The following is a 23,419-nucleotide window of genomic DNA, read 5'->3' on the forward strand; positions in this document are numbered from 1 at the left end:
TTTGATGTTTTTTTCCCCTCATTTAAAATAAACATATCTGTAAAAAAAATATCTTCTACATTAGCAGTGCCTTAACATAAATAGTTTTATTAGATCCTTTTTTTTTTTTTTTTTTTTTTTTTTTTGTAAAGGAAAAGTTTTTGAATAGTATGATGTGGATAGGAATTTAAAGATGCTAGTGGAGGGTGGCGGGGACCCATGGCATAACCTTGTCTGTGGGTAGATAACCTAGAGCTATTTAACTACCTCCTCAGCTCTCGCCTCCATTGTATGAATCCTCACTCCCTGAAGTGGAAATCAGAGGAAGAAATCATCCCTGTTTCTTTTGTTGCTTTAACTCTTGTTCAGAAAGAATGTCTCTTCAAAGCTCTCCTTAACTTCCTATACTATGATCATATTAATATAACACTGACATTTTCATTAAGTTGCAGGGAAAGGATTTTGATGTCTTCATAGTACCCTACAGACATCATACTAGTGTGCTTCCAAAGCCAGAAAAACTAGTGCTGACAGAAGGATCACTGGAAAACAAATCCCATGATTTTCCTTTCCTCATTTTGAGATTATGCCGGTATAACCAGTCTCAAAATCATTGCACATCAAAAACAGCCCACAAAAGAATAACCAAAATAGGTGAAGAGATATAGCAGATTCTACACAGTGAATACCCAAGGATCATGAGTGAGTTTTTTTTTTTTTTTTTTTTAAGATAAAAGACAGATTCTGACAATTCAATCTACCCAAAATAAGATCTTACCTCTCCATGTTTGTCATTTTTGAGCAGTACCTGAGCAGATAAGCTTAGATACTGAGAATATCTCTAATACATTATTCTAATGGTCTTCTCTCAGACTCTTGCCCCATTAAAAGGCATCTTCCACACAGCTGTTGTGCTAAACACAAATCTTTTCAGATTATTTCCATAGTGAAAACCCTTTATGATTCTGTCTTTATCTTTAGGATGAAGTCCAAATTCCTTAACTTGCCTCTAAACATAATCTGGCTCCTGCCTGCCTTCCCAGTTTCCTGCCTTAACACTCATTCTTTTTCAATAATAGTAATATAATAACAACATTATTAACATTTATAAAATAAATGCTACATGTCAAGACTGTCTAATGTGGTGAAAATCATGTAACATAAAATTTACCTTACTTACCATTTTTAAGTGTGCAGTTCTGCGGCTCAAAGTTCATTCATACTGCTGTACAACTATTACTACCATCCATCTCCAGAACTTTTCATCCTCCCCAACTGAAATTCTATAACCATTCAGTTCCTTAATTTCCCATTCCCTCTCCTCAGACCATGGCAACCACCATTCTACTTTTCTGTCTCTATGAATTTGACTATGCTAGGAATCTCATATAAATGAAATATTTTGTGACTGGCTGATTTCACTTAGCATGTTGTCTTCAAGTTTTACCTATGTTGTGCATGTATCAGAATTTCCTTCTTTTTAAAGGCTGATTAATATTCTAAGTATATACCACATTTCACCTATCCATTCATCTATCAAAGGAAACTTGGGTTGCTTCTATCTCTTGGCTATTGTGAATAAAGCTGCTATGAACATGGGTGCACAAATATCTATGTGAGATCCCACTTTCAGCTCTTTTGGATATATACCTAGGAGTGGAATTATTGGGCCATTTGGTAACTATTCAGTTTTTTTGAGGAATCGTATCATTTTCCCCAATGGTAGCAGCATTGTACATTCCTCCCAGCAACGTACAAGGGCTCTATGATAATTTTAAGTAATAGGTACCTATAATAGGTAGTCCACTTGACTGGCCATGGGATGTCTTGATTACATATTATTTTGGTGTGTGTATGTTCTGGTGTTTCTGGATGAGATTAGCATTTGAATCAGTGGATTTAGTAAATTGCCCGCTCCAGTGATGTGAGCATCACCCTATCTGTTGAGGGTCTCAGGGAAGTGAAAGGCAGAGGAGAGAGGAATCCACCCCTCCTATTTCCTGCCTCACTCATTGATCTGGGACATGTCATATCATCTTTTATAGGCCTTAGGGTATGATTTACACTACAGGCTCTCTTGATTCTCAGACCTTCAGAGTTGGATTGAGTTATACCACTAGCTTTTCCAGACATCATAGCCCTTCTACACTCCCAGCTTACACCATTATTCTGGAGAAAGCTATATTAATAACCTACACACTTTCATTTTAGGGACTATTCATAAACATTCAGTCTCCTGGGTCTTGGGATAAGCCCAGAAATAACAAAGTCATATGTTCATGCCCAGGAAGAAGGTAAAGTCATATTTAAAGAAATATTCTACCATTTCATCCTTATCTGATTTAATATTCTTATTGAAGTGATTGTAGTAGAATTTGGTTGAAGATTACAACCATAATATATTTCTCTACGTAAATACTCTTCCTTATTTTTTCTAAGATAGGTGTAATTATTTTGTTCTTTTATGGATTTTGTTTTTGGTGTTCAAGTCAATATAATACTAACTTGAAGAATGGGACTAGTTAGATTTTTTTTAGGTAAGGTTTAATTTTTAAAATAGAAAGAAATAGTTTTATAAGAAATACTTCAAATAAATACCATGACTTTTTAAAATCATACCTTTGTCTAGAGTTTCTGATAAAGTATTAAACATGTAGAGCTTTTAAGGGTATATATATAAATATTTTTTTTTAAATTTTTAAAGTGAAACTGTATATACACAATTAGAACATCACAAAATTTTTATAAATCAGGTATTTTAATGTAAAGCTTTCAAGACAGCACAAATCAAGTGTTGAATTAAACTGAAGACATGGTTTTACTCTCTGATCATCATTGAAAGACTATTTTAGAAAAAAGCTAACACAGAAACAGGATATTACATAGATTGCTGCTTCTTTTCTAAACACTTCTCAATATCATTAAGCACTTGAACGGCAGCCTTTGGAATTCGAGTCCCAGGACCAAATACATTGGAAACTCCAACTTCAAACAGAAATTCATAATCCTGTTGAAAGAATTTGTTTAATTAATAGAAGAGACAATATTTTTAAGTTCAAGGAAATGACACCAGGACAATGAAAGCTGTCCTTTCTTCTTTGTCGCCAATGCCCCCAGCTTTCTCAACTGGTATACCATTTGCATTTGGAGCTGAAAAATTCTTGCTTCCCCAGGACTGCTAATAATAACCCATCTATCACACATTTTCCAAATTACCCCAGTGTGTGACATGTAGTACGAAGCAGTATGACCCACTGACCAAGAACTTCTAAGACCAAAACCATGTAATTTTCTCTTGCCTAAATTTTCACTACTTGTGACTATTTGTGTTAAATTTAGTATCACATTATAGGCTTGAGTTTACTAGGCTATTTATGACCTCTAAGATGTTTTGTCTGCGGTTGGTGAATGGTGATACTTTGAGGGGAGGGGTGTTGTGTTAAATTTTTTTATTTGAATATAGTTGACACAAGGTTACATGGTTTCAGGTTACAACACAGTGATTCAAGTTTATATATTATGCTGTGTGTATGCATAAGTGTTGACTGCAATTATAAAGGATACTCATATTAACACACATGTGTGTCATTACAGAAAATAATCTTTAGTCTTTAAACTCATAGGGAAAAAGGTATGGAAGACATCAAGGATGTTTTGAGTAATTCAAATATCCAGAGGGTTAATACAACTTTTGTGAAATATATTTCTTAAAAATGTGAGCTTACTTAGATAACAGGCCTGTGTTTTTTCTCAACTCATATTTCAATTCTGATATTTTGTGAAGCCTAATTATTTTGGCTCTTAAATTTAACATCACATCTAAGAGCTTATATATTACAGACTCTAAAACTGCAATACAGATAAAAGTTTCCAAGACAGACAATAAAGAATAAACACCCTTTATATAGTAAACTATATTTGCAAAAATAATAGGCAAGTATGTTAACAAAAGCAGTTTTGTGTTGACTATAACACCTTAAGTACTGTGTTGTTAGAAAGAATAAATAATATATAGTTTGCTTGCTAGATCTGCATGATTATCAACCTCACAATTTCATATATATATATATATATATAGTCTAATCTCATAAGTGGTAAATAAGTCACTATTTTATATTCTGACCAGTATGCAGGAAAAAATTATAGATCTTGACATAAGATCACACTTCACTGATAGACTCCTGCTCTCGTGGAGGGGTCTTTGTAGCATCTATCAATTATTTACTTAGAACAATCTCATACACACTTCTATTTTTTCCCATTCTCAATAAAAAAAGAAAACTTGATATAATTAAAAACTGGATTGGAGAGGGTGGTTGGCTTATGGACATTAGGGAGGGTATGTGCTATGGTGAGTGCTGTTAAGTGTGTAAGCCTGACGATTCAAAGACCTGTACCCCTGGGGCAAATATACATTATATGTTAATTTAAAAAAAACTGGATTGGAAGCAAACCAAATTTATATTTTAACTAATTATTTTAACTGACAGGTAAGATAATACGTGGAAGGTATCCTCCCACCCCATTAATAAATTAACTGACATCACTGATTGTTACCTAGCATTTATTTCTCCTTTTCTAAGATGATCCATATTTTTGTTCAAGAATCCAACTGTTCCCCAATCAGGGGAAATTCAAATTATTGAATTTCCAGAACAAGCTGATTCCATTTATTTCTGATTTAGGATATTTTTGGCTCTAAGAAAACTATGCCCCAATAAAATTAGCTTTAATGAAAAAGAGGTTTTACAAGACCATGTAATTGAAACAACTCTGAGTTAAGACACCATCCACGGATGGAAACAAGAACTGAACAAGGTAGTTACTCTGAAACAACAAAAACAAGTGATGCTGACTGGTTATCAAAGAACTCACTTCACTACCATGACAAACAGTGGACACTGTCTGTGTCTAGGGGTTGATAGATGCAACATGTTCACCATTCTTCTCTAGTCTAGCTGTGAGATTTTATTACTTTTATCCTGTTCCTTTTCCATCATTCTTTACTGACTATGAATAAAGTAGATCTCTATCTAGGTTATTAGTTTGCAAGGAGGTAATTCCCTCACAGAAGCTTTGTAAATTGTTAAATCACACAAAGTGAATTACAATATAGCTTGAATAGAAAACAACACTGCCCACTTTTTAAGTAAGATTTACTTAATCAAATCACCAGGAAATAATTGAGATCAACATCTAAACCAAATTTTTTCTTTAGTAAATGTATACAGTAAGTGGGAACTACATATAAACTAACATTACTCAGGATTCCCATCATAGTACTAGAAAAATATAGGAAATGAACAATACCTGTGGTGGTATCACCCCTCCACACATGACAAGAATATCTGGCCGTCCCAGGGAGTTGAGCTCTTTGATGAGCTCAGGAACTAGGGTTTTATGACCAGCAGCAAGTGTGCTCACACCCACAGCGTGCACATCTGCATCCACAGCCTGCTGGGCCACTTCACGGGGAGTCTAAGCAATCAGAAAGTGAAGAAACAAATCATCATATTTTCCAAAGAGTATTTTAAAACTGTTATCTACTTAACTGGCATTCCATGGTTTTTCTCATTAAAAATCTTGAAGTGAGTATAACTTCATTATTTCATCATTCTCAAATCATAAATCTCAACTCATCCTTGATAAAAAAGACACCATTACTGTCTTTGCTTCTAGCCCTAGAATTTATCGATTAGATTTAAGTTACACCAAATATAGCTCCCCCAAAAAACCTTTAGGATAAGGAATTATCCTTAGGCAAAATATATTATCTCTTCACATTACAGTTTTTGTAAAATACATCTGTTGTCTTATCAACATTTATTGAGTGGTTGAGCAGTACAAGACAACATATCATAGTATCTATGACGAATTAAAAGACTAAACATAAAATTCAATGTGAAAAGTGAATTTTAGGTTTTAAAATAAAATGGGTGGAAAAGAGCGACGTTAGTAAGAGAGTACACTAGGAAGCTCAGGACCTCAGTCTCCCATGAAGACATTGAATTGACAGCAACGTATGAATCAAAATAACATGAGACTCTAGAAACCAGTTAAGGGGCTAGCTACAAAACCCTGGCAAATACATAAATAAGAGAAGGGATGGTACCAAGAAGGCTGTTCTTCATTATTAAATGGATTTAACCAGTATGCTATACAGAATTATAAAGGATATTTTCAAGTATTCAATTATGAATTGAGTTACCCAAGATCATATTCATTTTCTGCAATGAGTGACATTTGCTTTGATAATTGTCATGTATTTAAATAACTTCATATAAAGGAGATCTACAAGCTTCTCATTGTAAATATAATGCAAATTGAGAAATTTGGGGAGGATAAAGTTATCTCAGAAACTGCTGAACAATTATAAGCTCAAAAAAACTATTATCTGAAAATTTCCTAGTTCGGCAATACTTTAGGGCTCATTTCAGTGTGAAAACAAAAGATCCTACGCATCTTGGGAATGAAGCCAAGTTCAAGAAGATCTCTAAGTAAATCACACAGCATACTGCTAAAAAAAAATCAGTCTGTGAAAAATATAACTGATGAAATTAAAACATTTAAGAAAATGTGCATATTCTTGGTATTGATGCATTAACAGATTTAATTGACTTATGCCTGACTGGTCATTCATATCATCCTTGTTACCAAAATTCATTAGATTAAAATTCCATTTAAACAATTCAATTCCATGCTTTATGTTTACACACAAAAAATTGTATTTTATGTTATCAAATACTGAGCATTCTAAAACTTCAAATCTAATTTTTCCTAAATCAAGACACAGAACTGAAGGAAAGTACCTTCATCTACAGGTAAGTGTTTTTTTTTTTTTTAATGACAAAGTATTATGTTAACAAAGTTGGTGATATTAAAAGGTATACTATATGTTTATAGACGGCATGTAAAGGAGAAATGAACTTGCAGTTCATTGAAAAATTCTTTTAAGTGCCAAAGAATGACATCAATTGTTTTTAATTACTTTCATTTTATAAAAAAAATATTTCCTGAAAGCTAATTACTAAATATCAGGAATGTATTATATTTGGTCATTATTTAAAACAAACAAAGGGGCACCTGAGAGGCCCAGTCAGTTAAATGTTGGACTCTTGATTTCAGCTCAGATCATGATCTCAGGGTCCTGGGATCAAGGCCCGCATCAGGCTCCCCGCTTAGCAGGACACCTGCTTGGCTCTCTCTCCACCTGTCCCTCCCTCCTTTCTCTTTCTCCCCCTCTTGAAAACAAACAAACAAAAATCTAAAGTAAAAGCATAGTAGAATATAAGTAAAAAACTAGAATGGGAAAGTATTCAACTCAAAGGATGAAAGCAATCTAAATATATGTATTTATTTAATCTAAAATATATTTGAGGTTCTTAACAAAACCTAGCTTAAATGTATTTATGAATCTACCTACCAACACAGTTCAAAGATGTTATCTCCAGAAGTTCAGGCTAGTGCTTCATAGTGAAAACTTCTTCTAGACTTTCTATAGTAATATTTAAAAATTCATCATTGAACACTACATCAAAAACTAATGATTTTTTTTTTTTATGTTTGCTAACATAAATAAATAAATAAATAAATAAATTCAAAAAGGGAAAATCTTACAGATTCTACAGAGTATGGGCCTCTTCAGAAAGGCTTACGTCTTTGCTGGTAAAAACGCAATGAATACTCTTCAGGCTTCACCTTAGTCGACCCATCCGCAGTGTGGAGCAACAGTACTTCCTTTTCCCTGAAACTCTCCTTCTTCCTCAGTTTTTAGCTCACTCCACACCCCATTCCCTTTCCCTCCTCTGCTATGTCCTCCCCTTTTCCCTTTTGGTGTTCAAGTTCTTATCTTGTGATATACATTTCTGATGGGAAGTTACACCAGTTTTCATGGTTTTAAGTACCATTTACACATTGTAAGTCTCAAAATCTTATTTATAATGGAGACCTCTCTTCTATGCTCCAGACATGCATATCCAACCTATATGGTCATCTTTATCTGAATGTTCCATAAGCTGGTTCTCTCCTGCCTGCCTCCTTATCTGTAAATAGCCCCTTCTTTAAATTTTCTTCACAATCCTAGCTAACTTCCACTAAGACCCTGATACTGCCTTGGTTAAGGCCTGCCTTGCTTCTCACTCCGATTTACTGAATATCTTAACTGGACTCCTTGCATTTAGTCACGGCTCCTCTCAATCCACTTCAGAAAGTGATTTTCCTGGAAAGTGAGCTTTCTAAAGTATACATTTGATTGTCACTCTGCCTAAACACCTTTGGGATATGTTCTAACTTCTTAGAATGGCACATATAAGGCTATTCATCATAATCTACATACCATCCCATGCTCTGTATTCTAATTGCACTGAACTTCTTACAGTCACTTGAAGGCATCATGTCTTCATGACTCTGTACCACTGTACCTCTGTCCCTCTGCCCAAGCCAACCTTTCTTAGCATGCCCTTCCCTGCCTTGCTTTCCAGGCTTCCAGAAGGCACAGCTCAACCATAAGTTCCTAGAATATTTGGACAAGTTCCTTGTTCAAACCTTAATTACATTATTATTCTGCTGTGATTACTGGTAAGTAAATCTCTTTCTGTTAGGAGTCTGCAAGACTTCAGGGAGCTGAAGACAAAAATTATATCTTACTCAACTGAGAACATAGCATTTGGTAGATGATCAAGAAGTATATAGTAGATAAAGCTTTTAATATGAAACTTATTACAATGTACTCAACCAAAGATATAAAGGGAATGATTATTATACTACTCTATAGAGAATTTCAGTTTCATTTACTTCCAACAAATTATTACTCTGCTGGACTAAATATTCTGTGATTAAGTAAAATACTACTAGAGAGTAATAAGAAGAGAAAATCTAATTATGAACTGACCCTCTCACTCTAATGCTTGATTTCTCTTTCAAAACACTTCCCACCAATCCATTGTGGGTTATGTTTCCCTCAAATTATTAGTCAAATCTCAAAAGAATAAGATTTTTCAAAGTAACCTTCAGTCTCAGACACCTAACAATTTTAGTTACTAATTTTTACAAAGTCAAGTCTGAGATACAAGTACATTAACATAAATTACATTACTTTCCTATTTCTGTCATAATTAACTGGATTATATGCATTCAAAAATAAATCTGGGAATCTGCTGAACTCATTTTCTTCTTTAACAACTTAAAAAACATCATCATGGTTTATCATCTTATCATTATTTTTTTCTAAATATGTGATTTATGACATTCTTTTGAAATTCTCCCAGCAATTTTCAGTACCTGAAAAAGAGGACCTATGTCCACATCAAAACCAAGATCAGCAAATCCTGTAGCGATAACTTTTGCACCTCTGTCATGTCCATCTTGTCCCATTTTAGCCACAAGAAGACGAGGTCTGCGACCTTCACGATCCTTGAATTTATTTATCCTAAGAACATTTCAAAATACAGCAGTTATTAAAAGTAATAATAAAATAAATTTATATATTGTTAATTGTCCAAAGATAAGATATAAGAACTATAATTTATTCACAGCAAATCCTTCAAGTTTATTTAAAAATTTTTTTTTGAATCTGTTTACTCATATTTTGTGAAGATCTCTATTTTAAATTGAGAATTCCATTAAAGCTTGGGTATGCTTAACACATTTCCCTTAGAGGAAAATCTGCAAGATGGCACAACCAATAAGCCCGTAACACCTGAGAACATCACAGTGAAGCAAGATGAGGAAACGACAACTTTTCACCTTCGTAAGCCAGTCTCCAGAGTATAATATGCATAAATATTTAAATATAACCTAACAGGTAGCTTTCAGAGATTTTTATACAAATGTGACTCACTGGTTGCTTTGAACTGTCTGTATCTCACCTACTCATCACAAGTATGAACTTCTCCAAGCTGACTGCAATGTGGTACTTTCAAATGACATATAATCAAAATATCTGTCTGCTTAAATCAATAAATTCATACCCCATATGAAAAAGTACTACATTTGTTTTTATTAAAAGAAAAAAAGTTTCATTTTGATGACTTTCACCTTAGATGTTTTGATATTTATCTCATAACTAGTGATACAAAAAGAGGGAAACTACAAAGGTTGAGAAAAAAATCAGGAAGCTACATTTACACCTTGGAACTATGACCAATTTCTATTAATTTATATTTCCTAATCATGTTTGACAGTACTATTTACTGACAGTTCAGAGAGTTTGATTTTAATTTATGCATAGATGGCAACCAAATACTTATTTTCAAATAGGAAATTATTTTATAATTATTTAAACAATTAAACAGTTTGAATGAACTTAGGAAAATATGAAAGTATACTATAATAAGGAGACTGAAATATAACCACCAGGGGATATGAAGCAGTATCAATGCTAGTTAAAAAAAACATTTGATTTAAACGAGAAACTCCTAATGGGAACTATGATGAAAATTTAAAATATTATATTAGTAAAACTACAGACTAATAGGAAAGTCAGTTCAAATATTTTCCAAATGGTATGTGACAAAAATAGGTCCAAATTTGATTTATAAGGATTATGTTAACAGAAAAGACATTCTGGTGAAAGAAATCTCACATATTACCTCTTGACAGCATATGATATCTCTTTACTTTCTCCAAATTCCTGGCGATAGGCTCCACTCACCATACGATCATTAGCTTTATGTTCACCAAACACCTTTTTCATAGCATCTGTGATTTCTCCAACTGTACATCTAAAATATTAAAATAATAAAATAGAGGTTTTATTAACATCATCATTTGAGATAAAAATATTTACTTAAGCCCCCATGTTGCATCACCACTTCCTCATATTAGGGAGATCATATGATAGTTGTCTTTCTCTGCTTGACTTATTTCACTAAGCATGATACGCTCTAGTTCCATCCATGTTGTCGCAAATGGGAAGATTTCATTTCTTTTGATGGCTGCATAGTATTCCATTGTGTATATATACCACATCTTCTTGATCCATTCATCTGTTGATGGACATCTAGGTTCTTTCCATAGTTTGGCTATTGGGGGGAGAGGGTTTGGGAGAAGGGGGTGGGATTATGGACATTGGGGAGGGTATGTGCTTTGGTGAGTGCTGTGAAGTGTGTAAACCTGGTGATTCACAGACCTGTACCCCTGGGGATAAAAATATATGTTTTTAAAAAAAAAACCCTGAAAAAAAATATTTACTTAAATATTCAATATAATTAGACATACATTATTACCTAAGTAAAATATATGCTACCAAAAATCTTACGGTATTCATCTTTCTCTGACCGACTTATTTTACTTGGAGTATTTTTTTACTGCATTGATGAAAGCATCTTTCCTCAGAATACCAATGAAAAATGATTCAGGATGCCTTTATACACAATACTCTTTTTAACATTTGTTAACTAAAAAATAACGGAATGACTTAAAAAACTATAAGTAGATAAGCATGAATAATTTATCACCTAACAATACAAATAGGCAGAGGGAGCAAGATTCCCACTGATACTTTTTTCTTTCTTTTTTCTTTGAGAGAGAGCGAGCGAGCAAGCAAGCAAGGCCTAGGGCAGGGGGAGAGAGAGAATCTTATTTTTTTTTTTTTAAAGATTTATTTATTGGGGCGCCTGGGTGGCTCAGTGGGTTAAGCCGCTGCCTTCGGCTCGGGTCATGATCTCAGGGTCCTGGGATCGAGTCCCGCATCGGGCTCTCTGCTCAGCAGGGAGCCTGCTTCCTCCTCTCTCTCTCTCTGCCTGCCTCTCTGCCTACTTGTAATCTCTGTCAAATAAATAAATAAATCTTTAAAAAAAAAAAAAAAAAAAAAAAAAAAAAAAAAAAAGATTTATTTATTTATTTGACACACAGAAATCACAAGATCACAAGGAGGCAGAGAGGCAGGCAGAGAGAGGAGGAAGCAGGCTCCCCGCTGAATAGAGAGCCCGATGTGGGGCTCGATCCCAGGACCCTGGGATCATGACCTGAGCCAAAGGCAGAGGCTTTAACCCACTGAGCCACCCAGGCGCCCCGGGAGAGAGAGAATCTTAAGCAGGCTCCACATCCAGTGTGGAGCCCAATGCAGAGTCTAATCTCACAACCCTGACATCATGGCCTGAATTGAAATCAAGAGTCAGATGCTTAACTGCCCAGAGGTCCCCTCCTGCTGATACATTTTGATAGAAAGTAAGTCTTTTAGCATATTCCATCCATTGTTTACTAATTCATTCAACAATTACTGAGTGCCTAATATGGGAAAAACATGGTAAGTGCTAGACATATGATGATAAATAAGACTTGGAGGGGGAGATACTGCTCTTACAGAGCTTATCATCTAGTCAGGGGACACAAACAATACACATGCACACAAATGAATGAATAAGAATTTCATGTGATAATAAGCACTATGAACACACTGGAACAGGTGAAATGGGATCTCTGGGAAAGCTAAAGATACTGAAGACATGAATATTTAACTTTACAACTAAGACCTAAATGATGAGAAGGAGAAACTCAAGGGAGCATAAGGGGGAAAACCGTTTGAAAAAGAAAGTACTAAATGCAGAGGTTCTGAGAGTTAGAAAAACATGCTCTTTGTTCTAAAACTAGAACAAGGACACTGGGGACACAGCCTAATGAAGGAAGTAGAATAAGGTGAGGCCAAGGAAATATGCCAGATTCGTATCTTACACAATCTTGGAGGCCATGGTAAGATTGGGTTTTAATTTAAAAGGCATGGGAGACCATTAGAGGACTGTAAGCAGGTAAGTTTTTTTTTTTATTTCTTATAAGAAATAAAAACTGTAAAACAAATAAACAAATCCAACCCACATACTATTTATTCTACCCCTTAAGCACTTAAAACAACATATTAAAAAGAAAAGGTTATTGTATTAAGCAATAAATAACAAAAGCAAAAATAATTCACTTAGTGACATTATGTATTGGGAGAAAATTTTCTGTGGCTTATTTGCTTTTCTGCATGTCCTATGAGACAAAGCACTGATTGCCCTTTATTTTTGACTGTCTTTTCAAAGTTAACTACACAGTGAATAGCTTTGGAAGACAGAGAAGCCTTGTCAACCTCTGAACAAAGAGTAGGTTTGTTTACTGTCAAAAATAAAGATGTTTCCCTATATTTGAAAGTACATTAAACTTCTCAATCTACAAATAAGTGACATGGGTTCATTACAATAGCTTAAAATGTCCCAAGCCATAGGGAAATTAAAGTATTAATATACTTTATTAATACACTAATATAATATATAATGTAATAATAATATAAATATTAATAATAAATAAATATAAAATATATTTAAATATATAATATATAAGTACATAAATATATAAAAATAAACATATAAATACATACAATATATTTAAATATATACAATAAAAAATAATAAATATAAAATAATATAATATAATAATAATATGCTAATAAAGTTTTAACATACTCTCCACCCACCCTAGTGGGAGTGGTGAAGGAGGCTTAATGAGTTTTTCCTCTGAAGGGCTTCAGCAAGTTTTTCTGTAATTTCTTACTGCAAATCTTGAAAGGCTGGCTCATCTTTTCTCATCTATAATTCTTCTGACCCTTTCCCAAACCTTGTTAGAAAGATGTAATAACCAGTGTAAACAGAAATTTCAGCCAGCTGCATGGATGCATTAATGAACTCTAATATAGGACCTATTCAATGATTTTTAATACATCTTTAAGAGCTCCACATGCCTACAGGACAGTGGCACTTAGAGTATCATGAATAGCACTCTATCTGCTCAAACCCTGGTGATATCCAAATACTGTACATGAATGAAATGTCTTCGGGAACCCCACTGTTTGGCTAGCCGCTGCCTGGCTGCACTATGTCCTGCACCACACTGTGGAGCATGGGTTCCTAGGGCTCTCAGCATGCCACCTTTCACCTAGAGAGGGAAAGGGGAGAGCTTAAGCATGTTTCCTGCTCAGAAAGGTTTCATGATGCCCTAGGTGAAGAACATATGTAGGTCATTTATAATTCATTACCATATAGCTGCTAAAATAACAGACCTCCAGCTTTTCTCTGAAGATGGGAAATGAGCACATGTACCTGAACAGTTCTCACTACCTTATTTTGCTAGTAACAGAATTTGACAAAAATCAATCACTTTTGCTGTTTTGTTCATATATTTGCAGAAATACTTAGATCTACATTAGGTAGTTACTAGTGACCTGAGGGTATTTTCCCTTGTAAGATGGACTTTCTCAAAACAAGATGACTTCATACTTGATATATTTTAAAAGTTAATGTTTCATTTTTAAATTTTAAGGAGAGTAAAGCCTCTTAATGTTTACATGCTTAAAAAAAGACATGAATATTGTAAGTACGCTGATATTTAAGAAAAATAAAAACTAACTTCATTTGAGTTTCCAATATACTTGTTTAGGCTCACATGGTTTATACGATCAACCTTTCATTTAAGCACACTTTGAGTAGCAGGTCAACTTCTGGTATTTGGCAATCTCCAAACTTAAACACCCTCACCTTGCACGAGTTGCTTCCACGGCAAGAGCCAGAATATTCCCATCTCCACTGGCAGCACATTCAGTCAGTGCAGCAAGACACCGTTCAGCCAAATCTTGATCCCTGCTGGATTTGACCTTAATAAAAAGGTCAAGAAAAGGGACAATGTTCATGAATAGAGAAAAAAAGAGAGATCAGGAAATCAGACACTGATACTGCATCACACAGAAATTGTTCCATAATCCTAAACTCAAAAACAAAAGGAAAAAAAAGGAGAGAATAGTATGTATCCTAGGACTGATACTCATTCAATGTATTCATTCACTCATTCAATAAACATTTAAGGATTTCCTAAAATAAGACTGAATTCTGCATAATCCTGATAAATCAGAAACAAGTAGGGCAATAATAAATAATAGTGGTGACTCTACTTAGGCTCTACTTATGTAACAAGACATCAAAAACAAGTAGATGTTTTACATGCATAATTTCAAAGACACAATACAGAGTAAGAGTCACAAGGAAGAAAAAATGATAATAATAGATTACAACTTAAAGAATACTTCAGTTATATGTTGTTTTCCTTTGTTAATTAACAAATATATTGGTAATAATATGTATGTATATGGTTTTTCTTTACTTAAAAATAACCCAAAGAGGAGCGCCTAGGTGGCTCAGTCAGTTAAGCATCGGACTCTTGATCTCAGCTCAGATCTTAATCTCTGGGTTGTGAGTTTAAGTCCCAAGTTGGGCTTAAAAAATAAAAATTAAAATAATCCAAAAAGAGAGAAAAAAAAGACAAGAGACAGTGAGAAATACTGCAGGAGACAAAAAGACAATGAAAAGCATGGTAAAAAACTTTTCCTCTCAGGTCTTGCTCTACCTTGCTCTACCAACAACCTGCCTAAACAAAGTTATCTAAAATCCAATTTCTTACAAGATTACACCATCTATAAAAGAGTCTAAAATATGATACTGCTCAAGATGCTACTAAAATTATATAATATGTATAAGCAGAAGTGGACCAGAAATCTTACTAAGGGCAAGGAAAAAACCCAACTCCATTATCACTATTGAATTTCTCTCTTGCCTGAAATAAAGTTTAACATCATTTATGGCAAAATGAACTCCTCAAGCAGTGAGGTGCAGAGTTAATAAAAGCCTAAAGTATAAGAGAGGACAAAAGGAGTTTTCCAAATATAATAAAGGTTGAGATTTTTGTGATGACTGAAAATAACATGCTACACCCTAAACAGGACATTGTAAAAAGCATGACAAAAATGAGAGAAGAGTCCTTATCTTCTCATTAAGGGTGAAATGGAAATAATTTCATTAAACATCTGCCATTAAAAAAAGAAAAGAAAGGTGATGGTTGTGCATTCAGTCTAAGCAAACAAACTCTTAGACTCCTAAAGAACATCTAAACTGAGGGAAAAAAAAGTCAGATCTTAAACTACCACAGGGAAAGTAAACCAATGAAAACCATTAAAGATCGCTAAATAATGTCAAATTCCTTACCTTAGAAATAACAGTAATTATAAAAGCCAAAGATTAAGAGACCACAGTAGCTTCTCACAATAGAAATATATGTTACGACTATAAGAATATGTTTCATCTTAGCATTTCATATACTTTGATTCATCTTGGCAAGAAATCAGAAATAAAATTAATACTCTAGTGTCAATCAAAATAAATGTTTCATTTATAAACTGTATCCTACTAAAGCACTATTAAAATATATTTGAGTTAAAAAAAAAACAGAAAAAAAATGATACTTTCATAGTAGTATCAGAAACCATGGTCTGGTGGAAACAAATTACAGTGAAAAGTCCTGGGTTCAGATACTCGGAACTTAATTTTGTTTTTAACAGTGAGTGAGTATCATAATCATTTAAGCCTTTGTTTTAATCTGTAAATAATGGCAGGTATTATTATTAGAGTGATTTTTAATAACAATATGTAAGTTTCACAGATGCAGTTGTCATGATTTAAAACATGAATGTTTGGTGTCAACAGACAGATTTGAGTCTTGGCTGTTCAATTATTTACTCCTAGTAAGTTTCTTAATCTCCCTTATCTTTAATTTCCTTAACTTCAAAATGTTGGGATATAATACCCACCTCATGTGGTTGTTACAAGGATTAAGCAAGACAATGTAAGTGCTTACACAGTGCCCAGAAGACAGAAAGCACTCAAAAAATGATAGCTATTATTACCTTCTTGAGTTTTTCAATCTGTTTGTTACGCACTGAAGTATTATCAATCGCCAGAACTTCCACAGATTCTTCTTTTTCCAACTGGTACTTATTTACTCCAACAATTATTTCAGAACCTATTAATTTTCCAGAGGAAAATAACATATAGATTCTATTCATAAATAATTGCCTAATAGTAATGCTCTGATCATCACATACTTTTCTTATAAGCTTAATATTTTTAAGTAGTATTCTTAAATCTTTTTAAAATTTTATTCATTTATTTAAAAGAGAGAGTGAGTGAGAGAAGAGAATGAGCAGAGGGAAAGGGGAAAGCAGACTCTCCTGCTGAGCAGGGAGCCCTATGTGGGGCTCAATCCCAGGACCCTGGGATCATAACCTGAGCCAAAGGCAGTCACTTCACTGACTGAGCCACCCAGAAGAGTCAGTATTCTTAAATCTTAATGAAACTTCAATATACATCAGTAAAGCAAATCCCAATAAAACGGGGGTGAAAGGGGAAAGAACAGATAAGTAACAGAATCTCTGTAAGGAAGGACTTTTATTATGCTCCTACATTATATGCTTCCCCAGAGCTTCTGATAAACCCTCTTTTAACACTACAAAATTAAAATAATAATAGCAGCTACATCAAGATTTTTAAGGAAGAGGATTAACATTCAATAGCATTTCAAAGTTTTCTTGAATTCTTTACAGCCAATCACTTTTAACAAAAAGTACTTTTAAAATTTGTAAGTAATAAACCAGAATTAAAAAGATATTTCCTTAACACAGTAAAAAATATATTTAGCCTCAAACTATCAGATTATTACTGTATCTAAAGACATCCTGCCACCTACCCCGTCCTCATATTTCCTTTATAGAACTCACCACAATTTATAATTATCTTGTTTATTTGTTTACTTGTTCTTTTTCTCTCTTACTAGAATGTAAGCTCTGAGGGTGGAGAGAGCATTTTTGACCTATTCACAGTTGTAAGCACAGTGCCTCAAATGCTAAATACTAAAAGTGTTGACTGACTGAATGAGTAAATAAATACTACAATGCAAAGCACAATGACCAATAATAATACCATCTTTAAAATGCTGGAGATACCCACCTACACACGTCTATATACACAGTGGGCATACCTCCACACATACTCTACATATGCTTACCTGTGTGCACCCACGCATGCAAAAATACAAACAGGGAGAGAGATGGATGGATGGATGGATGGATAGAAAGACAGACTCAGATGAGTCTCAGATGAGAAACATTCTATCCAAGTTTCATTTTTCCATTATCTTTGTTTTATAACTCACATGTGTTTTCTTCAAATAGAAGTTAATATTTCTTTTTAAACATTGGATTTCACACATAAACGTTTTCATTTTATCTTACCAGAATCTATTCTCGCTTGCCTTCGGGCAGCACATTCTTCAATTCGAAGTTTAGGTATTCCTTCTGCTACAGCTTTGGCCATTCCACCCATCTCTTCAATTTCATCAATGAGCTAATAAGAAAAATAGATTAATAAAACTGGAAAAGAATATAAAGATATTTTTATAAACTATACAAATTAGTTATGTCACATAAATACTAATATTAATAAAGTAATAAGCTATTTTAGTGGCAAGTTTAATGCTTTGTAAGAAAAGAATCAAGTAGACTTCAAGAGCATTAATTAGAAATCCTACAACAGTTAGGGGTGCCTGGCTGGCTCAGTCGAGGAGAGCAGGCACCTCTTGATCTCAGGTTTGTGAGTTTAAGCCCCATGTTGGGTGTAGAGTTTTCTTAAATGAATAAATAAAAACTAAAAAAAAAAAAAAAAAAAAAAAAAAAGAAAAAGAAAGAAAGAAAAAGAAATTCTACAGAGTTAACAATACACTATTATGTATTTAAAAGTTGCTAAGAAAGATCTTTTTTTTTAAGACTTTATTTACTTATTTGACAGAGAGAGATCACAAGTAGGCAGAGAGGCAGGAAGAGAGAGAGGAGGAAGCAGGCTCCCTGCCAAGCAGACAGCCTGATGTGGGGCTCGATTCTAGGACCCCAGGATCATGACCTGAACTGAAAGCAGAGGCTTTAACCCATTGAGCCACCCAGGCGCCCCAAGAAAGCAGATCTTAAGAAGTCTTATCACAAGGAAAAAAAATTTGTAACAGGCATGGATACTAAATAAACTTATTCTGGTAATCATTTCACAATTCATACATATATCAAATCATCATGTTGTATATCTTAACCTAACACAATGTTATATGTCAGTTATATCTCAATTAAAAAAAGAAATTATGTACTTAAAGCTACTTGAAAAGAAAACAGAAAAACTAAGATGTAGATTCTGGAAAACAGAACCTCACTCAAGTCTTGGGAGAAAACTAAAAATAACAGCAATTCTCTCATCTTTATTTTTAGTCACATAAGTAAATAAATTCTTGGTCACATAAATAAGTATTCTTTAAAAAGTATATTTCAAAATGCAGTTTTATTTTTATTTGAGCAGCAGAATAATGATATAACTCCATCTTATTGATACCAGGGAAGATCTAAACTTTTAATTACAGCCTCATATATACATATATATGTATTTATGAGATGGTGGGAAAATGAATGGTGGAAGGGTATGTGACTTTGCAGAAAGGAACAAAGTTAATTTTTTTTTTTTTTTCTGAAGAAGTCAAGAAATAAGAATTCATGTTGGATATAAAAGAGGCCAAAGGTAAGATAGGAGGCTAAAAAGATGGGGGATTACTTTAGAATTTGCAACTACCTCTCTCCCATTCAGTCAAGAGACCCAAAGTTTAGTGCTTGAAGAATATGGACCAAAGTTTACTTCTGCAGAAACGCAATGGGCTATATCAAACACCAAGTACAGAAAGAGGCATGGGTAAGATGTCTTGTTGAAATAAAAACCTGCATTCTGAATAATAACACTAAAGACAAAGGCACACAGAGAAAATAGACAATATAGGATATAGAAGGAAACTTCAAAAAAGTAATTAATATCCTCAGAAATAATCAGATTCTGTATTAATGAAACAAGTAGTATAATATACAAGGAAGAAAACACAAAAACAAAAATGAGCTTTTGAAAATTACAAATATGATCTATGAATTTTAAAGTAAATAGAAATTTAAAGTTGATGACTCCTAGAAAACAAAACAGAATCTCATGGATAAGTTATAGAACAGAGAGGAACACTAGGGTACCTAAGGAAGTCCTTACCCAACAACTATGAGTTCTAGAAAGAGAAATCACAGAAAACTGGCAGGGGGGAAATTATCAAAAAAGTAATACAAGACAATTTCTTAGGGCTAAGATAACATGAAAAATGGGGGAGATAAAAAATGCCCACTGAAGATCTCGTGAAATGCAGAAAAAAATAAACACACCAAAGTCTAGCAACTCAAAAATAAAGAGATCCTGCAACTGTTAGAAAGTTCCTGAGAGTGAAAATAGCATCAGATTTCTAAACAGAAATAGTGGAAGCCAGAATAAAAAGCAAGGATAAAAAGCAGATCAATGTTTACACACTCACAAATGAAAATAATTTCAAAGTCAGACTATCCATCAAATACCAGAGTAGAATGAAGACATTTTCGAACACCCAAAGTTTCATATAAGTCATCTCCCACGTACCACTTTTAGAGGAGGTTCCTATGCGGTATGCTTCAAGACAACAAGGGATAAATCAATAGAGGTAGACAAAGGATTTGAGCTGCAGATTCAACATAGCAGACATAAAAAGAATTCCCAGGATAATGGCAAAGGAAAGTCAAAAGGCCACAACAGTCAGCACGTCTAAAGAGAAATCAGCTGAAATCAAATGAGAGCACTGGAGGACTTCAGAAAGATATCTACTATTGAGATATAATTTTATTGGTAGTAGTATCAGACAAGAGAAAGCAGAGGTAAGAATCAGCTAAAATACTAAACTACCATACTACAAAGCAATAGATAATGCCTAAAATTGATGGATAGACCTAGCATACATGTTTAATTCTAAAATATGGAGATAAAACAAACAAAAAAGATGTATTGATTCAAGGAAGTGGGAAAAAAAGCAAGTAGAAGATAAAGGACTGCTTTTTTATATTAATAGCCTTTGAACACTCAGTCTTTTTAACTCTTTGAAAAAAATATTTAAGGGACGCCTGGGTGGCTCAGTTGGTTAAGCAGCTGCCTTCGGCTCAGGTCATGATCCCAGCGTCCTGGGATCGAGTCCCACATCAGGCTCCTTGCTCGGCGGGGAGCCTGCTTCTCCCTCTGCCTCTGCCTGCCATTCTGTCTGCCTGTGCTTGCTCTCTCCCCTCTCTCTCTCTGATAAATAAATAAAATCTTTAAAAAAAAAAAAAAAAAAAAAAAGAAAAAAATATTTAATACAAATACAAGTATATTTTTAAATTATGTTTCTATTTGTATACTATTAAAGTTGAATCTTAAATTTCTTCTCATTTTATAAATCTTGATATAAATCTATAAATGATTTGATTTATAAATCAAAATATCTATAAAATCTTAATAAATCTGTGAATCTTAAAACCCAAGTTTTAAAGAAGAGAAACTGACCTTCAAGGCAGCCTCATAAACATCATTTGTGAGAGATTCCATCATATAGGAACCTCCCCAAGGATCAGCCACTTTGGGAATCCCAGATTCTTCTTGAATAATAATCTGTGTATTCCTGGCAATTCGAGCGCTTTTCACAGTTGGCAATCCCAAGGCTTCATCAAAAGAATTTGTGTGCAAAGACTGAGTACCTCCAAACACTGCTGCCATTGCTTCTACTGTAGTACGGATAATGTTATTGTAAGGATCCTAAAACATTCAGTGAAAAGCAAAAAGTCAAAACACGGCAACAGTTGATAAAAGATGCTACTATGGTTAAGCAGTGGCTCTTGCACACTTATTTTGCCATGTCTACATTAGGCTTCAGAATATCCAATAAATTTAGACAAATTAGTAAACAAGCCAGATTTAACAAGCACTCAACGAATGATTTATTAATAAGTGATCAGTGAAGAAGATGAACAATGTACTATGAGATAAAAAATCTGGAATTCATTCTCTTTCTGATTGTGATTTGGGCAAATCATTGGATCTTCTGAACTTTAGCTTCCTTAGCTATAAAAATGAGAAGGTTAAGCCAACAACTATTTCTGCCAACCTGAAACTGTATTTCTCCACTTATAAGTACCTAAAGTCATATTTAATGTGGATATATTAGTTTTTATTCACTTTTAAGTATATAAAAGCAATGTTAACTTTAAAGTTATGAATTATTTTTAATGTATCAAAATAATACGTAAAAAAAGACATGGAAAAAGATTATCACACAATCTTTTAATAGAATGATTTTAAATTACTCAAATGATTAGAGTCTTTAAATGGGTCTGTTTGCATGCACACTTAAAACATGTAACTAAAATAAATAATATATATATGCACAAAATTTTAATCAGGCAATTTTATATTAAGAATTTTAACTCTTAAAATCATTTAAGATAATATTAACTAAACTTGGGTTTTTACTTCCTCCTCATCATCACATTCTTTTTTTTTTTTCTTTCACTTTTAAAAAAGTAAAACAGCACTATAGTAAGCCAATTTATATGATTTCCATAGTTAACCACTGGAGGGAGCCAGTTTTATTTATTATAATACGTGTTAAAACACATAAATGTGCATTATGCTTCAGAATAATTATTCAAACATGAATAGATGGGTTCTTAAATCTACTTCCTGACTGTGCTATGTTGCTTGTAAGACAATATATGAATTTGCTAAACCTCTACACTTTAAATTATATATATACCTGCTCAGTAAGTGACCATCCTGATGTCTGACAATGAGCTCTCAGAAGAAGGGATTTAGAATTTTTAGGCTGAAACATTTTCTCTATTAAGTGAGCCCAGAGTTTTCTCCCAGCTCTCATTTTTGCTATTTCCATATAAAAGTTCATCCCAATTCCCCAGAAGAAAGACAACCTAAAATAGTAATGTTAAGTCCATTACTTGATTATACTTGGCAATGTAAAATGGAAAATAAAACTAATTGTATCACACACTGGATTTTAATTTTAAACAATTTAATTTAAACTAAAATCAAAGCATATACACTTAAGTAACTTTAAACCTAACAGATAAAAGTACAGTTTAAGGCACACAGAAGAAAGAGCTCTGATTATTTGCTTCAGGTGGGAATTATTCACTTTACAATTGGTTTTTCATTTTTTTGTTTGTTTGTTTGTTTGTTTTGTTCTTAGGAAAGAAGTTCCTCTTGTGCCCTCAAATAAAGAATGAATCACTATCCCAAAATAAAATACTTCAAGAATACCCAGTACATAAGTCAGGGGTCACCTATGAAGGGAATAAAACCACCAACTAATAATTTTAGTTAATAAACAACTAACAAATAATTTTCTTTGGATAGCAAGAAAGTTTTCCTGGTTTTTTTTTTTTATATATAGGCATATATTTCTCCAACTGCCCTTAAACTAATTCTTTTTATTTTATATCCTGCAACTGAGTTACACATTTAGTTTAGTTTACTTGCCTGTGCCTAGAGGCACAAAAGCTGTGTTTCTTTATATAAGAAGCGGTGAGCCTTAAAGTAAAGAAACGAAAGACTAATAAAAATTTGTGGTATGCCCTTGGACGCTCTTAACATTGTTGTTCTCAAATATTTGTCTCAGGATATTTTTTCATTCTTAAAAATTACTAAAGACCCCAAGTAATCTTTATTTGGATATT

The 23,419-nt window shown here is 33.5% G+C and overlaps 1 protein-coding gene across 2 annotated transcripts in view; it reads right to left on the reverse strand.

The window, feature by feature from the left end:
• Positions 1-2,718: 2,718 nt before the first annotated feature.
• The window catches only part of MMUT (methylmalonyl-CoA mutase), a 31,929-nt gene continuing 11,228 nt past the window's right edge, over positions 2,719-23,419 (reverse strand). For both annotated transcript variants that reach the window (XM_059178204.1, XM_059178205.1), the window contains exons 5-13: positions 22,483-22,654; positions 21,237-21,485; positions 18,065-18,176; positions 16,682-16,797; positions 14,487-14,602; positions 10,569-10,700; positions 9,259-9,406; positions 5,290-5,457; positions 2,719-2,986 (exon numbers count right to left, since the gene is read on the reverse strand). In XM_059178204.1, the coding sequence (XP_059034187.1) occupies positions 2,858-2,986; positions 5,290-5,457; positions 9,259-9,406; positions 10,569-10,700; positions 14,487-14,602; positions 16,682-16,797; positions 18,065-18,176; positions 21,237-21,485; positions 22,483-22,654 (1,342 nt within the window). In that variant the 3' untranslated portion in view covers positions 2,719-2,857. The remainder of the gene's footprint in view (positions 2,987-5,289; positions 5,458-9,258; positions 9,407-10,568; positions 10,701-14,486; positions 14,603-16,681; positions 16,798-18,064; positions 18,177-21,236; positions 21,486-22,482; positions 22,655-23,419) is intronic.

The sequence above is a fragment of the Mustela lutreola genome, chromosome 6 (genome assembly GCF_030435805.1).
Source record: "Mustela lutreola isolate mMusLut2 chromosome 6, mMusLut2.pri, whole genome shotgun sequence".
Classification (NCBI taxonomy): Eukaryota; Metazoa; Chordata; class Mammalia; order Carnivora; family Mustelidae; genus Mustela; species Mustela lutreola.